Genomic DNA, 18,376 nt, shown 5'->3' with positions numbered 1-18,376 from the left:
AAAACAGGAGGGTCAAAAAAAAAAAAAAAAGCATCCACAGTGCGTAGTAGTTTCAAGATTATGCTAACAGATAAGCCAAGGAAGGACTGTAATGGACAATAATGTGTGTTTGTCAAAGAAATCAGGCTTTTTGGTAGAAAACCTAAAGCACATTTCGAATATAAACATTTCTGAGAATTGGAAAATATATAGGCTGGGTCACAGAAGTTGCTAAACAGTTTATTTAAGGTAGAACATATATAAGGGCAAATGTAGTATGAATCCCTTTATGATCTTGTTGGTTTGTTCTTGTAATTCTTTAAATATATTTGCTGTATCTTGGGCAAAATATAATCTGCTTCATGTTTGCTGTTGCCATGCAAAATTTGATAGTGTCCTCTTTCTCCTTTCCTAGCTGCATAATAAATGTGCTTCTCATCTGAAACCTGAATGTGACTGCGGACCTTTGAAGGACCATATTTTACCACCTACAACAATTTGTCCAGTGGTACTGGTGAGTTTTTCCTTCTCATCATTCTGCTATAACTTGGGGTGTCTGTGACTAACTGGTACACTCTACCACTCAGTGCTTCCAGAGATCATTTTTCCATTGATCAAGGCAGAACTCAATAGACCTAAAATACCTCATGGCTTCAGAAAATACCCCTTTGCCCACTATATTTCCTTTTTCCTTCGTGGCACAATAAACGTCTTAGTAAGGTATGCTGTAACTGAAGCTGACTCAGGTTTTATCACTTAGTCATGCTGTAGTTACCAGAAATTGTATGGGAAGAACACTTCCACATTTTACATGTTTTATAGATCTGGTTTCCCAGAATAATGAAGTTATTCTTATGGACAGTTTTGCTGGAGATGCACGTTATGTATCTGCAGTCGGGAGATCTTTCACCTAAGTCAGAGGCTACTTAGAATGAGGACACACACCTTGAAGAGAGTTACGCACTGCCATTTAGGTGTATTTTATCTTTCATTAGTGAACAATAAATTTACCTGCAAAATAATTCCTTGATTTAATAAATATACAAGGGAAAAATGTGTAAGTGAGGTAATCCTGAAAAGAACAAATCTTGATAGAAAGAGAAGCAGCTATTCAAAGATAATATTCATATTACATTTCAAAATCCAAATTTTTTCTAAAGTGAAACAGTTATTTTACGAAACAAACTATCATATCTATAATGCAGTTCTCATTTTTTTAAAACAACATGGAAGTTAACTAGCTGGAACTTCAGTTTGATATAATAAAAATACAACAAGTAAGAAATGTTAGACAAATACTTTTCTAAAGGTCAACTTAGAAATTAATCAAATTACTCAATTTGCACCCACTTATGATTCATTTTGTAATTATCTGTAAAATGCTGGTTGTATCTAAATTCCTTTATTTAAAAAAAAGAAAACTCTCTTCTCAAACTGCAAATATAAAGCAGAAGTAAATACCTCCATGGGACTGAGGAGAGCAGTAACTAATTCTAAATTTCCTTTCTTCATGTAAGATATATTATACGTCTTGTAGTAAATAAGATTAATTAAAAATAATGAGAGCCATATTAAAATACATTTTAGATGAATTTTGGTATTATGTTCTTTTGTAGTGTTTTCTTAAAGAGAAAGAACTTATAAAATTTTTATATATTTGCATTCTCTTTAAGAAGTGTAGTAATTTTACTGTTTTAGATGCATCCTTGTGCTCAGATTTTAACTATAAGAAGAAATCTATTATGTCATTCTATTATCCAGCTATCTAAGTATAAAGCCCTGTTCAATTCAGTGAGACTACTTCTTTGGCCTACTTATATCAACCTCTGGTCTTATAAGTTCAAACATGAGATACATTCTTTTATTATTCCATCCTTGCTTTCTTTGAGAGAATCAAAGGTAAAGAACATGGGTTAAATGAATAGTCCTGTCTCTAACAATCTTGCAAACTCTTTCATTGCTTTTGTAGATACTTTTGATTCTGAAGATTTACTTTCACTCATTAAATCTTCCTGTGGTATTTATCATGATTTGTAGCTTGACATTTGCTACGTTATCATTTCCTTGGTACTATATACTCTGAAGTATTAGGCACTGCTAACCACCTCTTCTTTCGTGAGTGTCTACCTTACCTTGACACCCATTATACTATCGTCTCCTTATTCTTCTTCTGCTTCTCTGGATACTTCCTTTTAATATCTTTCCTAGCTTTCAAGATTTCAACCTGCCCCATGTTGCCTCATCTGTACGCCCTGCCCTCACATGCCACAGCTTTCTGCTCTTAACATTTTTCCCAGCAGGATCTTGTTTATTTATTTATTTCATTACCGTATTAATTTATATTAAGTTCCTCCTCCTATTCTGAATCTCAAGTGCTGAAACCTGGAGGTTCCATGTTGTTTATGTGCCTGATATGTTATCATTATTATAAGTAATCACAGCAACTTATTTACTGAGCACATATACTATACCAGCTACTATGCTAAATATATTAATCCATTCAAAAAGTATTTATTGAATGTCTAGTATGTACCCAGTAGTATTAACAGTAGAAGGAAAAACAGTAAAAACCCAAATCAAATCTTTGCCTTCATAGAGTCTTCATTGCAGTGGAGTGAAATAGGCAATAAACAAAGCAATAAGTACAGTATTTAGTACCTGGTTATATTAAATTACTGGTGGTATGTAAAGCTTAAAGGATGAAATTAAAGTAGGAAAAGAAGACAAGAAATGCTGGAACTACAATTATAAAAGAAGTAGTTAAGAGTTCACCAAGGAAATAATAGAGTAAAGAGTTGAGGAATGTGAGGGAGTCATCAATGTGGCTCTCTGGGGCCAGCACTTTGTAGACAGAGGAGTCACCAAAGAAGGACAAGCAAAGACTCAGAGGCAGGAGAAGCCTGACATAGCTGAAGTGCGTCAAAGAAATTAGTGACTGGGTCTCCTTCTGCAGGGGGAATACTAGTAGAGAAGGTGAAATATGTCTTAAGATTTTCATATGTGTAGGACAATTTAGGCTATTCTAAGGTCTTTAGCTTTTCTTGTGAAAGAAGTTGGAAGCCATTAGAGGCTTTTGACCAAAAGAGAGAGTGATCTGACTTACATGTTTAGAAGAACAATCAATCTAACTGGTGTGTTCAGGGGGTAACAATGGAAAAAAGATATGGCACTTAGATTTTCTTAGAAAAGTAGGAAGGTGGGTCATTGCTAAGAGCAAAGACGGTATGAGAGTTTTGAGGATCAGGAATGAGTTACACACGAGTCACCTGGGAGAGTGGGAGCTACATGGATCAAGAAATACCATATGATTGCCAGGGAATAATGAAAAGTCTCTTTCTGTTAATAACTGTGGATTTAGAACAAGATCAGTCAGCTTGGATGGGTATATTTCTCTGGTCATATTCAGTCATATTTCTCCAGTTACGTTCTAGGCCCAGGAGTAGAATAGGCATGGGGCAGCCTTAATGAGACTGTGTTTTGCCCAATATGATGAAATGAGAGAGAAGCAAAGGAGTTGAGAGTATGAGCAAGGGAGTAATTATAGGGATTGGCCATGGAAATTAAGCTGGGAAACAAGGAAGTAAGGACATGAAGAGTGAAGTACAGTAAGGGGTGTTAGGAAAATACATTGTGGATTACAATGGAATCAAAGATTGTTTGGGGGCTTCCCTGGTGGCACAGTGGTTGAGAGTCCGCCTGTCGATGCAGGGGACATGGGTTCGTGCCCTGGTCCGGGAAGATCCCACATGCCGCAGAGCGGCTGGGCCTGTGAGCCATGGCCGCTGAGCCTGCGCGTCCGGAGCCTGTGCTCCGCAACGGAGAGGCCACAACAGTGCGAGGCCTGCGTACCGCAAAAAAAAAAAAAAAAAAAAAAAAAAGATTGTTGGAATCAAGGTTTTTGGTGTCAAGTTACAAGAATGAGTGAGGTAACAAACAGTTGAGATTATGAAGGGTTTGCAGTTATTGATAATGATTTGTATGAATTAATTTAATCATCACAGCGGCACCATAAGGTAAATATTGTAACTATCTCTATTTTACCTATGAGGAAACTGAGAAACAGATTAAGTAATTTCCTATGTCACATGGCTATGAAGTGACAATTCAGGACCGGAACCCAAGAACGATCGGAACCCAAGACCCAGAGCTCATACCCTGAGCTCATCATTTCTGCCCTTTCTCCAAATCCCAAAATAGGCCTTCTCCTATTTGCCTTCTCTAGAACCTTCATTCCCCAACTTTCCCAAGCCAGAAACCTAAGAATTATAATTGGTGCCTCATCTTGAATATCAAATTAATCATTAGACAGCCTATTCTGATGTTCTTTCTCTTTTCTTCAGCCCAACTGTAACTGTCTCATATGTCACCCAAAAATTGTTCTCCAGAATTCTCCTAGTACTAATAGCATAATCTCTGAATTTCCTCTTTTCTTTGCATTCTCGATACTACTCCCTGGATCCACTTTCAAAAATACAATAAACTATTTTCCTTCTTAAATATTTAAAGTATTTTAAATCAATGCCAAACTCTCTAGCATGGTAAACAAGGCTCTTTAACTGGATCAACCCGTCTAATCCCTCACACACCACCTTACGCACTAGAATCAAGGATTTGAACTGCTTGTAATTCTCTAAGTACACCTGCTCTTTAAGTCCTTGTGGTTTTGTACATGTCAATAAATTAGCCTAAATCACTTTACCTTGCTGCCTTGCTAAGTAGAAATTAAAGTTTACTTTCCAATCATGGAATAAGTACATTGACTCTTAAACTCATTAACTGTTTAAATACTAAAACTTTAAACAAATTAATAAAGTTGTTTTGCACACAAAATTGCTTAATATGCTACAACTGATGGGCTCGGGAAGCTTTTCAATTTGTGAACTCTCATTAACTTCCCAGGAATGATTTCACACTGTATCACCTGCTGTAAATTTTTAAAATTTCATTGAAGGAAAATAGTCCTCACAAATAATATGAGTTTTTCATGATCATGTTCTCTAAGAAGAGCAGGTGAGTTTCAAACTCAATTATTGCAAAGTGGTCATCAATATCATTTCTAGCTTATTCTAGAAAATGTGAAATGAAGAACTTAAGACATAAGATTTTATTGAAGTTTTTTATCCCTTGCTTTTGATCCTGTGGTCAGGAATTGGTTATTCAATGAGCAATATAAACTCATTACAGATCCCTTTTTGCTGGTTGAAGCATTTTAATGACACACTTTAAGGTCGAGGTCCATAGCAGCAGTCTTCTTATATTTTAGAACATCTCTTCAGGTATTATTTTTATTTATTTATTGTTTAAAATTTCTGTACCTCTCTTTTCATCCCTCAATCCCTCCTCAACACTTATTAACTTTAATGATTCAATACGTACGTGCTCACCTGTTATGAAGATTAGCAAGGTCAGCATCTTCTTTGCACTGATGACCTGCTTTTATAAGCATGCACTAAAATAGGATTCCACAAATAATTAAATAGGATTCCACAAATAATTTGTCTTGATGGTGCTTATGGCCACAAAAATGGATTAAAACCAACTACTCTGAAATTAAAATAGAAATGTAATCAGTGATTCCATACATCAAATATAATCACGGATTTCTGGAGTTGCAGTTGGCTTCTAGTATATTTTGAGAATACTATCACAAAAAGCTTCATTGCTTAAAATTTATCAAGATTCTTTGTGACCATGTTTAGGTACTTATAATGCTTTCTTTGAGAATTTTCCAGCAAAAAATGATTGGAACCACAGTCTATTTACTGCCATATTGAAGATAATTCTGAACTGTTTACAGAGGTATTGCATAGCTCATCCCACCTCCAAACAAGTAGAAAGTGAATCTAATGCAATCAGTCAGGACTCTTGATCAACAACTTAATTTCCAGAAAAGGCCATTAACCTTTACCAATTGATTGTCAAAACGGATGTTCTGCCTTTGATGGACTCCATCAAAAATGCATTCCTGATTCTTTTTTTGGATCACACTCAGAAATCTCTGCTGTCCAATCCCAATCAAATGTCAATGCAAAAAACTGTAGCAGTTTCACATAAAACATGACCTGATGAGCATGGAGTTTGCCCACTTCTTTATGTTCCAAGTTTTACCCCTAACTCAAGACAGACTTGGTCCATGTTGTGTTAGTCCCTCACAGATTTGCTTTAATTAAATTTGGACTCGCCATTATGTCATCAACGTGCACTGAAAGGCTTTAAAAAAATTATATGAAATTCCCTCGTTGTAACAAAAAAGGTATGTTTTTGGAGATGCCTTCATTACCTAACAGAAGTCCCTCTCTGCTCTGTTTATCATGGTTTGTTATCTTTCGAACCCTATGAGCCTTATTATTATCATGTTTTATCTTCTATCCTTGAGAAGAGTAGAGTTCAATTTATACTGACATTTGAACATGATGATGGGATGTGTGTTTATTTCTGTGTGCTAATCTGTAAGTCTGTTGTCCTTTTCATAAATTTTTCTTCACTGTAAGAAAAAATTAGTAAAATTTAGAAAAATTTAGCCTCATTTAGTACTTTAAAACTATTTTTGTTAGTATATAACTTTTTTAGTTTCCAGAAATCAATAGAATAAGCTAGATAGAGTCCCTCTGATTCTCAGAATAATTTTATAGTGGAAGCTGTATATTTGATCAACTTCTCTAGAGCTATGGTGTAGTCTTACATTCATTATAAATTTTATGTATTTTTTTAATTATCAGGCTAACTGGGTCTCTGTGATTACACGTGTTTTTATAGTGATTCTTCAATTTGGGTTAGGCTTTTATTCAATTAATTCTGCTACTGTCAACAAATGAATACTTGAGATGTCTCATGAAGAAGTAGCTTTTTAAATTTTATATTTGAACAGCAAAAGCAGATCATCATTAAAATCATTTCTATTATATTTAGCTCTGTGATTTAGTTTTCTTTTTATAAAATATTTTACATTATAATTTAAAAGCAAGGTTCTAGTCTGTAATTAAGGGGTTAATTATTAATAATTTTCTACATCAACATATATTAGTAAAGTTGATAAAATACATCATGTAACGTTGATTACTTTAAACTTGGGTTTTTTACATTTAAATATCCACTCTTCAAATAACTGTTATGACTATGCCTTTAAAGAATTTTTAAGATCATTACTGATAATCAATGTACATTATTTTTATTTACAATATCTGCAGTGCCAGTTTCCTTCTGTTTTTTTCTTCTCTTTCCTTCTTTCTTTCTTTCTTCCTTCCTTCCATTGGCTTTTATTAAAGTAACTGGAGCTAAAAATTCAGATAAGAACAGTTCTTTTATTTACTGTAATTTCGAGTCTGTTGGGCCAGACAGGCAGGGAGGTTACATATTATGGTGAGGTAAATATTAACTTACTGAGGCTTTAGTGAAGAGAATCTTCATCTATCCTGAGTGTAATTCAAAGAGTAAATGAAAACTTTCTTGAAGATATGATGCCTGAGCTGAATCTTGAATAAAACAAGAATTTGGCCAGCAAATACAAAGTGAACTTTATATGAATAGTCTCAAAAATAAGAGAGTACAGAATGAGATCTTGAAACAGCAAAATGTTTATTAAGTCTTATTAGTAAAGGTGAGGTGTGGAGAGACAGGCAAGACAAGGTCTGAGATGGTGAAAAGCCTGACCTTTCTTGTCAAGGATTTGGGCTTTATCCAGTATAAATAAGAGACTACATGATCAGATTTTGTTTTAGAAAGATAATTCGGCTAACAGTGTGAATTACAATAAATTTAAAGCAGGGAGCAGAGGAGATATGAGAATATAATTACTGGGTTGAGGCAAATCATCAGAAAACACCAACAGAGGAAGAAAATGAGGGAAACAGGAGAATATTGTAGCAGAGAGCAGAATATTAGGGTTTGATGTGATTTCAGAATAGATTAGTTGCAGAGGATGGTAAAGTCCATTATGCAGCCATGGATCTGGGTGGCTCAGCTGGTGTGCAGAGAGGAGGTTCGCTAGGTGTTAGGAGGTCAACGAACTCTGGGCATGGTCTGTTTCATCTTGTCCATAAAACAACCTGGGATAATTACAGGGTCTTGGTGGAAAGGTTGCTGTATCACAGTAATGAATAAGAGTAGAGGGGAGAACTATTAGATTCCATGAGTCTCAAATGATAAGAGTTTCTACTTTGGGGCTGGAAGAATGATGATTTTAATGCAAAGCCAAGCTAGTCCATAAAAAACAAAACAAAAACAAGCAAACAGAAAACGATCAAAAAAATAGAGCAAGTAATGTTTGAGAGAATGAGCAACCTCGGAAGTGTTATAGAGGTAGTGGCAGGGACTTAGAAAGAAAGAGAATAATTAGTTTGTTTTGAGCAAAGTTTTCAGAGACCCCAATGAAAAGTTTTAGAAATGAAGTATGGAAGATCAATTGAAGAGAAAGAAAGCAGAAGTAAGCATGGGATGGTGATAGCCAGAAAGGATGGAAGACCAGAAACTTAAGTTTCTAACATGAACTCTGGATTTGTAGGCAAGTTATTTCAAGTGGTTACAGCCTGGTGACAAATGATTTGTGTCCAGAATATAAAGATAATTTACATAAACCAATGATAAGCAACAAACAATCTAATCCAAAAGATCTAAAGAAACATTTGAATAAAATATATATACACATATCACTTATAAACATATGAATATATGCTCACCATTTTTACTCGTCAGGAGAACACATGTTTAAATCTCAAGAGATAACACTACACACCCATCAGGATGATTAAGATAATTAAAAATCCTAAGTTTGGAAAGGACATGAAGCAATCAGATTGTTCATACTTTGCAAGTGTGAGAGTGAATTGGTTCAACCCAATTAAGGCTAGCAGTATACTGTGTTTTTGAGCCCTGGCTTTTTCATTAGTTTTACGACATGAAGCAAGTTATTAACATTTTGTTCCTATGCATTCCATTTGGAAAATGGAATTAAGTGAATTAATTCATGAAAATTTCTTAGAACTATGCCTAAATATAGTAAGTTCTCAGTCAATATCATCTAATATTACTACTATTGTAAGCATTATGTTGAACCAGAAAGTGAATTTTAACCCTTTATTAAAAGAGAACTATGCATTTATTAAATAAAATTTATAAAAACAATATAAGTTGAAAAGGAAAACATTTAAAAATCTCTAAAACAGTTATATAGGAACCATTATTAATGTATAAATAGAACCACTATTAAAGTGTGCCTCTTGATTTTTAAATGTATATTTTGGCATTTTTGTAATTAAACTTGACATATCATGTGACACCCTGTTTTTACATTTAAACTGATAACATTAAGTGCTTATGTATTTCTGTATACTATGTAACATCACTATTAATGGCTGCATATCATCTCATTAGTTGAAGATATTATAATTCAGTTGAAACAGTGTTTATATTTAGCATGTTTGCAATTCCTTATTTTAATCTCATAAATAACACCTTAGTGAACATCTTTATGAAGAGTGGCTTCTCCAAGTTACTCTCTAATCTATACTGAAAAGTACCATTTTTTCCCAAAATGTACTTATTTGGTTGTTCAAATGAGTCAGATTTCACAGTTGTTTAGTTCTTTCTGTACTGTAAACACATCTCCGAATCAGGAACACAGTGCTTGAAATGAATCCTAAAGCCAAAAGTTAGTTTTACAATAAACTATTAATTATTTAAACATTTAAAAAACTAATTTGGTGGGATTATTTTATCGTACTTTTAAACAGACATAATATTATCAGAATATACAGTAAATATAGTGTTCATTGGCAGGAAGTGATATAAAACAAAGAATATGTTCATCATTGTGCTTCTTTTGGACCAATTGTAGTGTGTTCTTCCTGGAATACTTTCTCTTATTATAATACCCTATATTACCTTAAATTAACCTTTAAGAATGCCAGCAAGATAAATGATAAAACTTGTTAGATCAGAGAAAGGAAAACAAAACTATTGAGAAAATATAAATTTTAAACATAGTCTTTAGATCTGATTCAGATGGTTCCAGTTCTACCTCTCTCTCTTCTTTACTGTAACTCTGTAAACTTGGCCAAGTGATGGTGTTGCTGAAGCAGCAATCTATGTATCTCTAGGTATAACACCCTCAGAGAACCATATGTCTACATTAACTTTTCCTCTTCTTCCGATCTTGCTTGCTCTTCCACTATTATAAGAATTCTACTAAATTATTCATTGTAGATATGGTAAGTCTTAAATAGCATAGAGTATGTTAAATCTTTCCTTCGAGCATGTGTTTACTCCTCAGTGATGTCAGGGGCCTGTTAGGGAGTGGAAGTATAGCATGCATTTCTTTCTCACGGTCCAAGGATTATGGCCTCTTCCTGTCTTATCTTTCACTTAACCCTAACCAGCAACAGTTAATAATGACAACTTCAATACCAAACATCAGCTAATTAAAAGAGGGAGGGAGATATTCGAATTCTCTGTAATTCTGAAAGTTGGATATTGAATTCTCAGTAACCTTATTTCCTGAACTAGTTAGAGAGCTCCCAGAAGTGAGGAGAGCCTGGTGGAGAGGTGTGAACAGTTGGCTAAGGTTGTGACTTGCTGCACTGAGCTTCAGGTTTTATTTAACATCCATTTCAGCTGCTTCACTCTTCTTTTCCATTTACCTCTTTAACCTTAACCATAGTAACTGAAGTCATCTATTTTCTTGAAAATTCTTTATGTAAGGTACCATGGGTTTGTGCCTATGCAATTTTCTTTTTTGTCTAAAGAGTGGGATAAAGCACATTGTCAGTGCTCAATAATGTTTCATCAATGTCATTACTTAATATTCATTTAATTAATATTCATTATAGATCAATTCATAATTGTCATCAGAGTAATGATAGGCAAGAAGGAATCTCATTTTTTCCCCATATTTTGAAACCCTAACTCAGACTCAATTTCATGGTATTATACGTAAAGGATACCTGCTTTTTATTTATTTTTTTAAGTATGTAGAATTAAATTCTTAATGTTCTTCTATTTTTTTCCCTATCATTTTCTGCTTCAAAATCCAATGAAGGATATATTCAGCACTAAAGAGCGATAATGTTTATAAAATATGTGTAGATCCATTTTGGTTGGGCATAGTCTTCCATGTACATATACTTTAAAGGCACATAGTAAAAGAAATCTGAAAACGGCCCAGCATCACTAAGTGATGATTCCATCATCTGCATTGTGAGATGAACCATTTACCTGTTACATTGTCTTAATTAGATTGGTTTTATTGGTTTATAGCCCATCTTTATGCTAACCTAGGCTATATTATATATAGAATATGTATACCCATAAGCAGGATCTAATATAAAAGCAAAAGTTCATATATCATGGTTAATGATACTTTTTACCTAATGAATGTGATAGAATTCTATTTTTAGGACTCTAAATAGAAGTTTTAGTTTATTTTTTAATAGGCTAAAAAAATATTCCTACAAGTTTCTATAATTTATGCTTAAAATGTTGCTGTATCCAGAGCAAGTTATAATAATTTTTTAAGGAAAGAAACATGTACTTTCTTGGTTTTGTCATGATTTACAGAAGGTGAAAAACAAAAGGCTAATATGACATAAACTGGAAGTTCAGCTAAGTGAAAATGGCATAGAGATCTAAAACATGTAGACAAAAATAAGCATTATCTAAAGAAGGATTAAAAATATTCAAAATTTAAAATCTATAAAATAGACTCAAACAAAATAAAGGATATCATATATGTGTCTGATTCAAAGGTGAGGATGCAAGATTATCTATTAGAATTGTTATTCTACAAATTATTAACAATTTTCAAGGCAGCTTATGTGAATATACAATAAGCAGCAATATAAAACATAATAAGTTTGTGCCAAAATTAAGTTAGAAATTCATATCACAGTATCCTAAAAAGTTGACAGAGGTGGTTTGCAAATTTGTCCCTGAGTTTCTTAGTAGCCTTTGGAAAAGGGGGGAAATATTGGCTTGACAATTGTTTTAAGTTGTGAAGACTCACAACTTAAAAACAAACCATCCACTTAGAGCAACACTTTTTTCTTCTTACTGTTATTACGAAGACCCGAGATTAATTTCTTCAATGTGAAATTGTATTGGTACAGGACTACACTTCAATAATATTGCTGTAATTGGTATAGTACTTGTTTCCTTTGGTTTTGCTTTTTTATAACAACTGTCATGCAGACTGATGGCTTATGGCCAAAGTGCATTTTAGTGTAAATAAGTACCTATTGCCAAAATAAAATAGTAATAGTTCTGCAACAAGAAAACAAAGAAACATGCATAGCAGTTAAAAGTTAGAAGGATGTCATACAGGAAGATTCATTGCAGCAAGCAGATGAAAATGTTAATAAATTTACATGACCAAGAATACTAAAGAAAACATCTCTTTCACAGTATACTGATTTGAAAGGGATATCTAGAAGGTTAAGAATGTAGAGAAAAAAGTAAAAGCCTTATCAGAAACTAAAATGTATCAGTATCTGCATAGGGAAAGATCAGCATTGAGAACAACTGAATCAGTATTTGGAGGAGAAGGTTAAGAAAATCTCCTATAGTACAAAGGAGAATGAAAACAAGGTGGAAGGAGACCTTGCTACCCCTAAACAAAAAATTAAAAGTATTCTCTTAAGTCTAAGTATACTGAAGAAAATCAAGTTGAACTAAAAAGTACCTACATTTCTTCACATTCACTCATCTACTTAATTCAATTTCCATGTAATATTTTTTGCTTGACAAAATTATTCCAAAGTTTGCCTGGAAGAATAAATGTGCACAAACGTAAATTCTGAGAAAGAAGAGTAGTAAGAAAAGACCTGTTTTATCAAATGTTAAGAATATGTTTACTAAAGCTACAGTGATCAAAATGATGTAATAGTGGCTCTAGGAGATATAAAGAACTGGTAGAAAGTCTAAAACATATTGAACTCTATGTAATGGTGTGGTATATGATGAAGGTTGCATATCAAATCTGGTAGGGGCTAGTGGAGATTAGGGGAGTTGAGATTACTGTATAACCATATGGGAAACTAAATTAAGATAAATTCTGCTTCATACCTATTCCAAAATAAATCAAACATGGATTGAAGATTTAATTTTTGCCTTTAGAAGGTCTTTTTATCTTTTTTCCTAAAAAGAGAAATAAAACGTTGACAGCGTTGGCCAATCAAAAGTTTCTTTAGAAAATGGTAAAGACCAAAATTTGCAAATCAAGATAAACATAAACATTATAACAAAAATAATAATGCAAATAATAATAATGCAAATAATGCAAATAATGCAAATAATAATGCAAATAATATTAATGCAAATAACTAAAAAATAGTTTTAAAACCTAAAGCTTATAAATATTCAAGACTATCAAACTGAAAAATGAAATAAACTTTTTCCTTCCATTTTGGCAAATATTTTTAAAATGATAGTACTCAGTGTTGGCAAGGATGTACAAAATTGGCTATTCTCATTAAACAAATGGCCCCAAACTGTCATAAAAACTCCCAAGTATACCTTTGTGTAGGTATTTCTGCTTATACCCCCCAAAGAAAGATTGGGGTTAGTGCAGGGCAATTATCCAGATCTGGTTTCATTACAGTAGAAATAAATGCTTTATATCATTCACATCTTCTAAGTTTTAAATTTTGAGTTCAGTAAAAATGAGTCCCTTCACCACTAGACACTTAAGAATAAATTCTACCTTGCAAAGGTAACCTTTGTGGTTTTAATGATTCCAGATGAAATGGTGGTGCTCATGAAGTATTTAGATACATGCTTTCCTCTGTTTTACTATTAAATATAACTTGTCTATTCTCAAATTTCACTTGAAACCTGAGCCAGAATTAATTTATATATAACTTTTTGTCCATACAGCAGTTTCATGCATAGTGAAGTGATTTTTGACTCAATCCTGTGTTCATTCCTTAGTTCAACCTTCTTTCCCTCTATATGGAATAAGGATAATTTAGTTCTATGGGAGACCTCCATGCCCACTCCTTGCTATTCAGTCTAGATGGTAAAATCTATCATTTTAAATTCTGTTCCTAATACTCATAGGAGCTTTCACCAATTCCTTCTCATTTGCCCAAGGAAACCCAAATTCTGGAGGAATACAGCTGATCACCTAGTGTTCTATTCCCTATGACATTACTCCTATTTCATCCCAACCACCAATATTCTCAAGTTATTTCATTTGGTTACCAGTTCTCCAACATCCTTGAGTCATCCAAGGCCTACATTCCTCCAGTTTCTTTCATTTGAGCATTTTCTGCCCCTCTCTCTCCTAGAACTCCCCATTTTTCTCCCTTTATGGCATCAGTCACAATCTGATAATATACTGATCTGTGAGCTTCCAATTGAAAAAACTCAAACAAGGTGTAGTCCAACATGCTCATATTAGGTAGCATTTGACAGCACTGTAATTTGAGTCCAGTGCTTGAACTTCTCTGTTTATACCCTTAGTTACTTGTCTGTCAAAGAACCCATACCAGAGGAAGAATTGTTCTTTCTCCTGTACAGTGTCATTTTCCGTATTTGTGTATGATGTGGTCTTTGCCTGCCTCTTAATGTAGCCATAAGTATATGCAGGTGTAAAGATACTTTCGCTGTGTCAAATTTCCTCCTTCCTCTTCAACCCACATTATTCTAATTTCTGACTGTAAAATGAGTCTAAAACTATTCTGGCCATCCATCCTAAATCCAATGGCACTCTTTTTAGTTGGATTCCCAAGGAGTAGAACATGAACCGGGGATTTAATTATGTGTGATATATAAAGAGAGGAATGTTTCTTTATTTAAAAAAGAAAATCTTTAAGGGAGGAGGAAGCAGAAGAGGAAAGAGGCAGGCTTTGAGCAAAGAGGTGGTCACAGAGAGAGTTTAAGCCTTGACCTAAACCTTGGGGGCTCTGGAACAAAATCATACCATAGGATTTTTCTCAACTTAAAACAAGGGGCTGGCATTTTGTAACCTGTGTCAGTCATTATTAGCCGTGGCCTCCTGCAGGATAGGTGGTGCTCCCTGGAGAGCCTGCTGCAGTGAGCAAAGGCTAATTCTGCAGAAAATGGGACAGATGAGAGTTCTCAGCACTCGACACTCAGAGCAGCTGAGGGTAGATGCCCTGGCCAGGTAACTAAGGATCTGCTTTGGAATACCAGAAGCATCTACTAGACATCCTTTCCAAGAATGATCTTTTTTGAATCCCCTGCAGCATTTGACAGTATTTGAAATGTCTGGTCTCATATGTCTGTCATCTAAGACATTTCTACTAGCTACCTCTTTGGCCACACTATCCGTATTGCTAAACTCCTAGACCTCTTTCTGTGCTTAAATATGTTTAGGTTTCCATTTTTTAACTATATTCTAATGTCATTATGCTCTGTATAAATTACCTTGTACAATTTCATGGCTACAATTACCACCTTTGAATATATCTATGCTTGTTCTCCCTTAAACCCTCTAGATCCGAATACTCAGCATCATGTTGTAAATTTCCTCTTGGGTATCCCACAGAGATCTGAAAGCCAACATACTACACCTAATTCAATGTGACATGAAGTAGGTGCTCAACAAATATTTCCCGAGTTAATGAATAACATTTAGTCAGCTCTTTTACTCCAACAGTCATCGCTCTTTTTCCTGAGTCAAGAAGAAAATACATCAGACAGTGATATAAATATTAAATACAAATCAAAATGAATATGCAACAGGGAAGCTTATGTTTTTAAAATCATTGATAACCCATGATAATTGAATTTTATTGTTACAGGCTAATAAAATTGAGTTTAAAGTGTATAATGATGAGATAATATTAATGAATGTCAAATTAGCATTGTGTTTAGTTTCTGGAGTAGCATTTGAAGTATTTTATACTTATTACTAAACTTTGAAAAGCTTGTGATTGTTATGTTGTTGCAGTAGTATAAAGTATCCAATAGATGGTACTGTAAAATGCCTAATATTTAAAATAAAGTGGTATTGCAGCTAGAGAGTTTAAATGAACAGTTCAAAATTCTGGGGAGAATTAAGACATTTTCCTCTGGATATTAAATTATATTTAAAACCAGATTTTTAAAAATATAGCTTAAGTAATACAGTAGTCCATGTGAAATATTATAAATACTCTCTTAATTCTCAGAAAATGAAAATTGATGTTTACTACAAGATGCAATTTTAAAACTGTTCGTATTATATTAGAAATTTTTTTGTTCTTTTTGTGGTGATTACCATTAGTAAATGTGGTGTTTTAGTTAATGTTAGTCAAATCACAGCATTTTCAGCAAGGAACTATAGTTGCATGTCTTTGTTACTGAAGTTCTAAAAAAACTTTTCATGTTCAAAATAAATCAAACCTGTCTGCAGTAATCTCCCTTCTTGCTTAGCAAGAGTGAGTTCATTATTTCTTTCAGTTTTTGGTCTTGCCTAAGACCAATCTAATATCTGAAAGAAACATTATACCATTTTGTAAACATAACATACATTCAGAACGTTTAAGAATATACAACTTTATGGAGTTAAAATTTCTTAAAAAAACAAGCAATAATTAGCAATAATTGACAGATTGGTTGGAGTTTGCTTCTAAAGCATATATTAAAAATAGTAATTTGTAGACGGTTTCATTTATCTTAGAGCTCATTCAGAATTTCCACTGCATATTTATTTATAAGTATGAATACCAATTTTGATTACCAGAATAAAGTTTTATAAAACCTACTTCTAAAGCTAAAGATGTCTGAAGAATTATGCAACAACATAGAAAGTTTGAAATTCTCTGTATATCTTACTATACAGAGATGCTACATAGCTTTAAAATTTTTTCTACTGTTTATGATATCGCTCTTGAATAATGCTGAGTATTCCTTTGTATTATGGTTATTTATTAATTTATTCAGTAAAATGTTATTGCATATGACAATATGACAGGTTTAAAGAAACCAAGATAAATAGCTTTTAGGAAGAATGATTTTATGTGAATCAGCAGCTTCCCGTGGGACATGGATCATATGTCCTATGGCTTCCTTATGCATTTACTATTTTTTCCATGTTTTGTGTAATTGGAATGTGTGGTGTGATACCATGCATATTGTTAAAAAGAATATATTCTTAGGTGCATAGGAATCTTCTGCTTAAAGAAAATATGAGATTGAAATAACTTGATCTAGCCTGAGTAATTGAGGCTATTTTCTCAATTAACAACAAAAAAAAGTAGTTAGTGCTTTGGTAAGTCTAGACTTTCCCAACTATCATGTCCTAAGCCAGATCAGAATAAATAGGTCAGACTTGTAATAAAACGGTATGAGATGAACAACTAATTACCTGACTACTTCGAGTAAAAATGACTGTTGTCCACCAAATATGTTCCATTTGATGGTAACAAATTTGTAGGTTCATCAGGGAGTGGTGGGGCCTTTGGAATTTTACCCAGATTCTTTAAGATGTTTGTATTCATTGTGTATTATGTTCTCTTCAAAAACAATGGCACACACTGACTCATTTACTCAGATTTCCTAGCATACTGGATATATGTAACATTACGTGGTAAAGCTCCTACTTGAGCTAAATGGGTTTAAATATAAACTGTGCATGCAGATCTCAAGTGATAGTCTTAATAGATATCAGATACTCTTTATCGCTGCCCTCTTTTATTTCAGTAACATTTTAATTAATTCACACTGATTGAATAAATGTACATTGAGACTTGTTTCCTAATGAGGGCGCATTTAGAGGAAAGGTTTTGCATCATTCTGATATCCTGTGGGTAATTATATTCTAATTTATGGTCGGGGGAAAAGAGTCTATAACTCAGTACTGATATTGTTCGTTGGACCCAATTAATTACATGCACATAATGAAAGTTCATGATAAGGTTGACTGGCAGTCAGTGTAAAGTTTTAAGTCAATTGAATCTAAGCCTAATGTGAGTACACAATTGGACTTTAACCTGGTTAGAAAATGCTTTGGTGTGAGATCAGTGGATATTTAGAGGGGCAAAGGATGAGAACAAATCTCATTATAACTTATTAGTTTTTAAATTCAAAGTCTTTTCCAAGATTGATGAAAATGAAAACTTAGCAGCATAATACTTTAATTCTAAATATTATTTTTAATATTCTTTCATTACCTTCAGTGATTTTTCTGTATTTTAGAAAGCAGTGGTACACTAACGATACAATGGTACATTTCTAGAACAGGTTCGTATATTTGTTGAGAGAAAAAATAGGCATAGCAGGGAGTATTATTGATTCATTTTGTGAATGTAAATTCAGTAGGCACTAATCTATTCTATTTGGGTGCTTTTTTATTTCAAACCACCGACTGCATTTGGACTCCTGTGCCCAAAATTCACAAACAATTATATATACACACACATACCCATAAATAGGTAACTCTTAATTATCTATTTGTAAAGTA

General features: G+C 33.5%; 1 protein-coding gene across 8 annotated transcripts in view; it reads left to right on the top strand.

Annotated features, from left to right (window-relative positions):
- The window catches only part of DGKB (diacylglycerol kinase beta), a 703,399-nt gene that overhangs the window by 221,167 nt on the left and 463,856 nt on the right, over positions 1 to 18,376 (top strand). For all 8 annotated transcript variants that reach the window (XR_007479225.1, XM_049714819.1, XM_004263483.3 and 5 more), the window contains one exon: positions 395 to 493. Coding sequence is in view for 7 of the 8 variants with exons in the window: in XM_049714819.1 (XP_049570776.1) it covers positions 395 to 493 (99 nt within the window). In the remaining variant the exon portion in view is untranslated. The remainder of the gene's footprint in view (positions 1 to 394; positions 494 to 18,376) is intronic.

Source organism: Orcinus orca, chromosome 9 (assembly GCF_937001465.1).
Source record: "Orcinus orca chromosome 9, mOrcOrc1.1, whole genome shotgun sequence".
NCBI classification, from domain to species: Eukaryota; Metazoa; Chordata; class Mammalia; order Artiodactyla; family Delphinidae; genus Orcinus; species Orcinus orca.
Note: the sequence above shows the minus strand (reverse complement) of the source record. Positions and strands in the feature narration are given on the sequence as shown.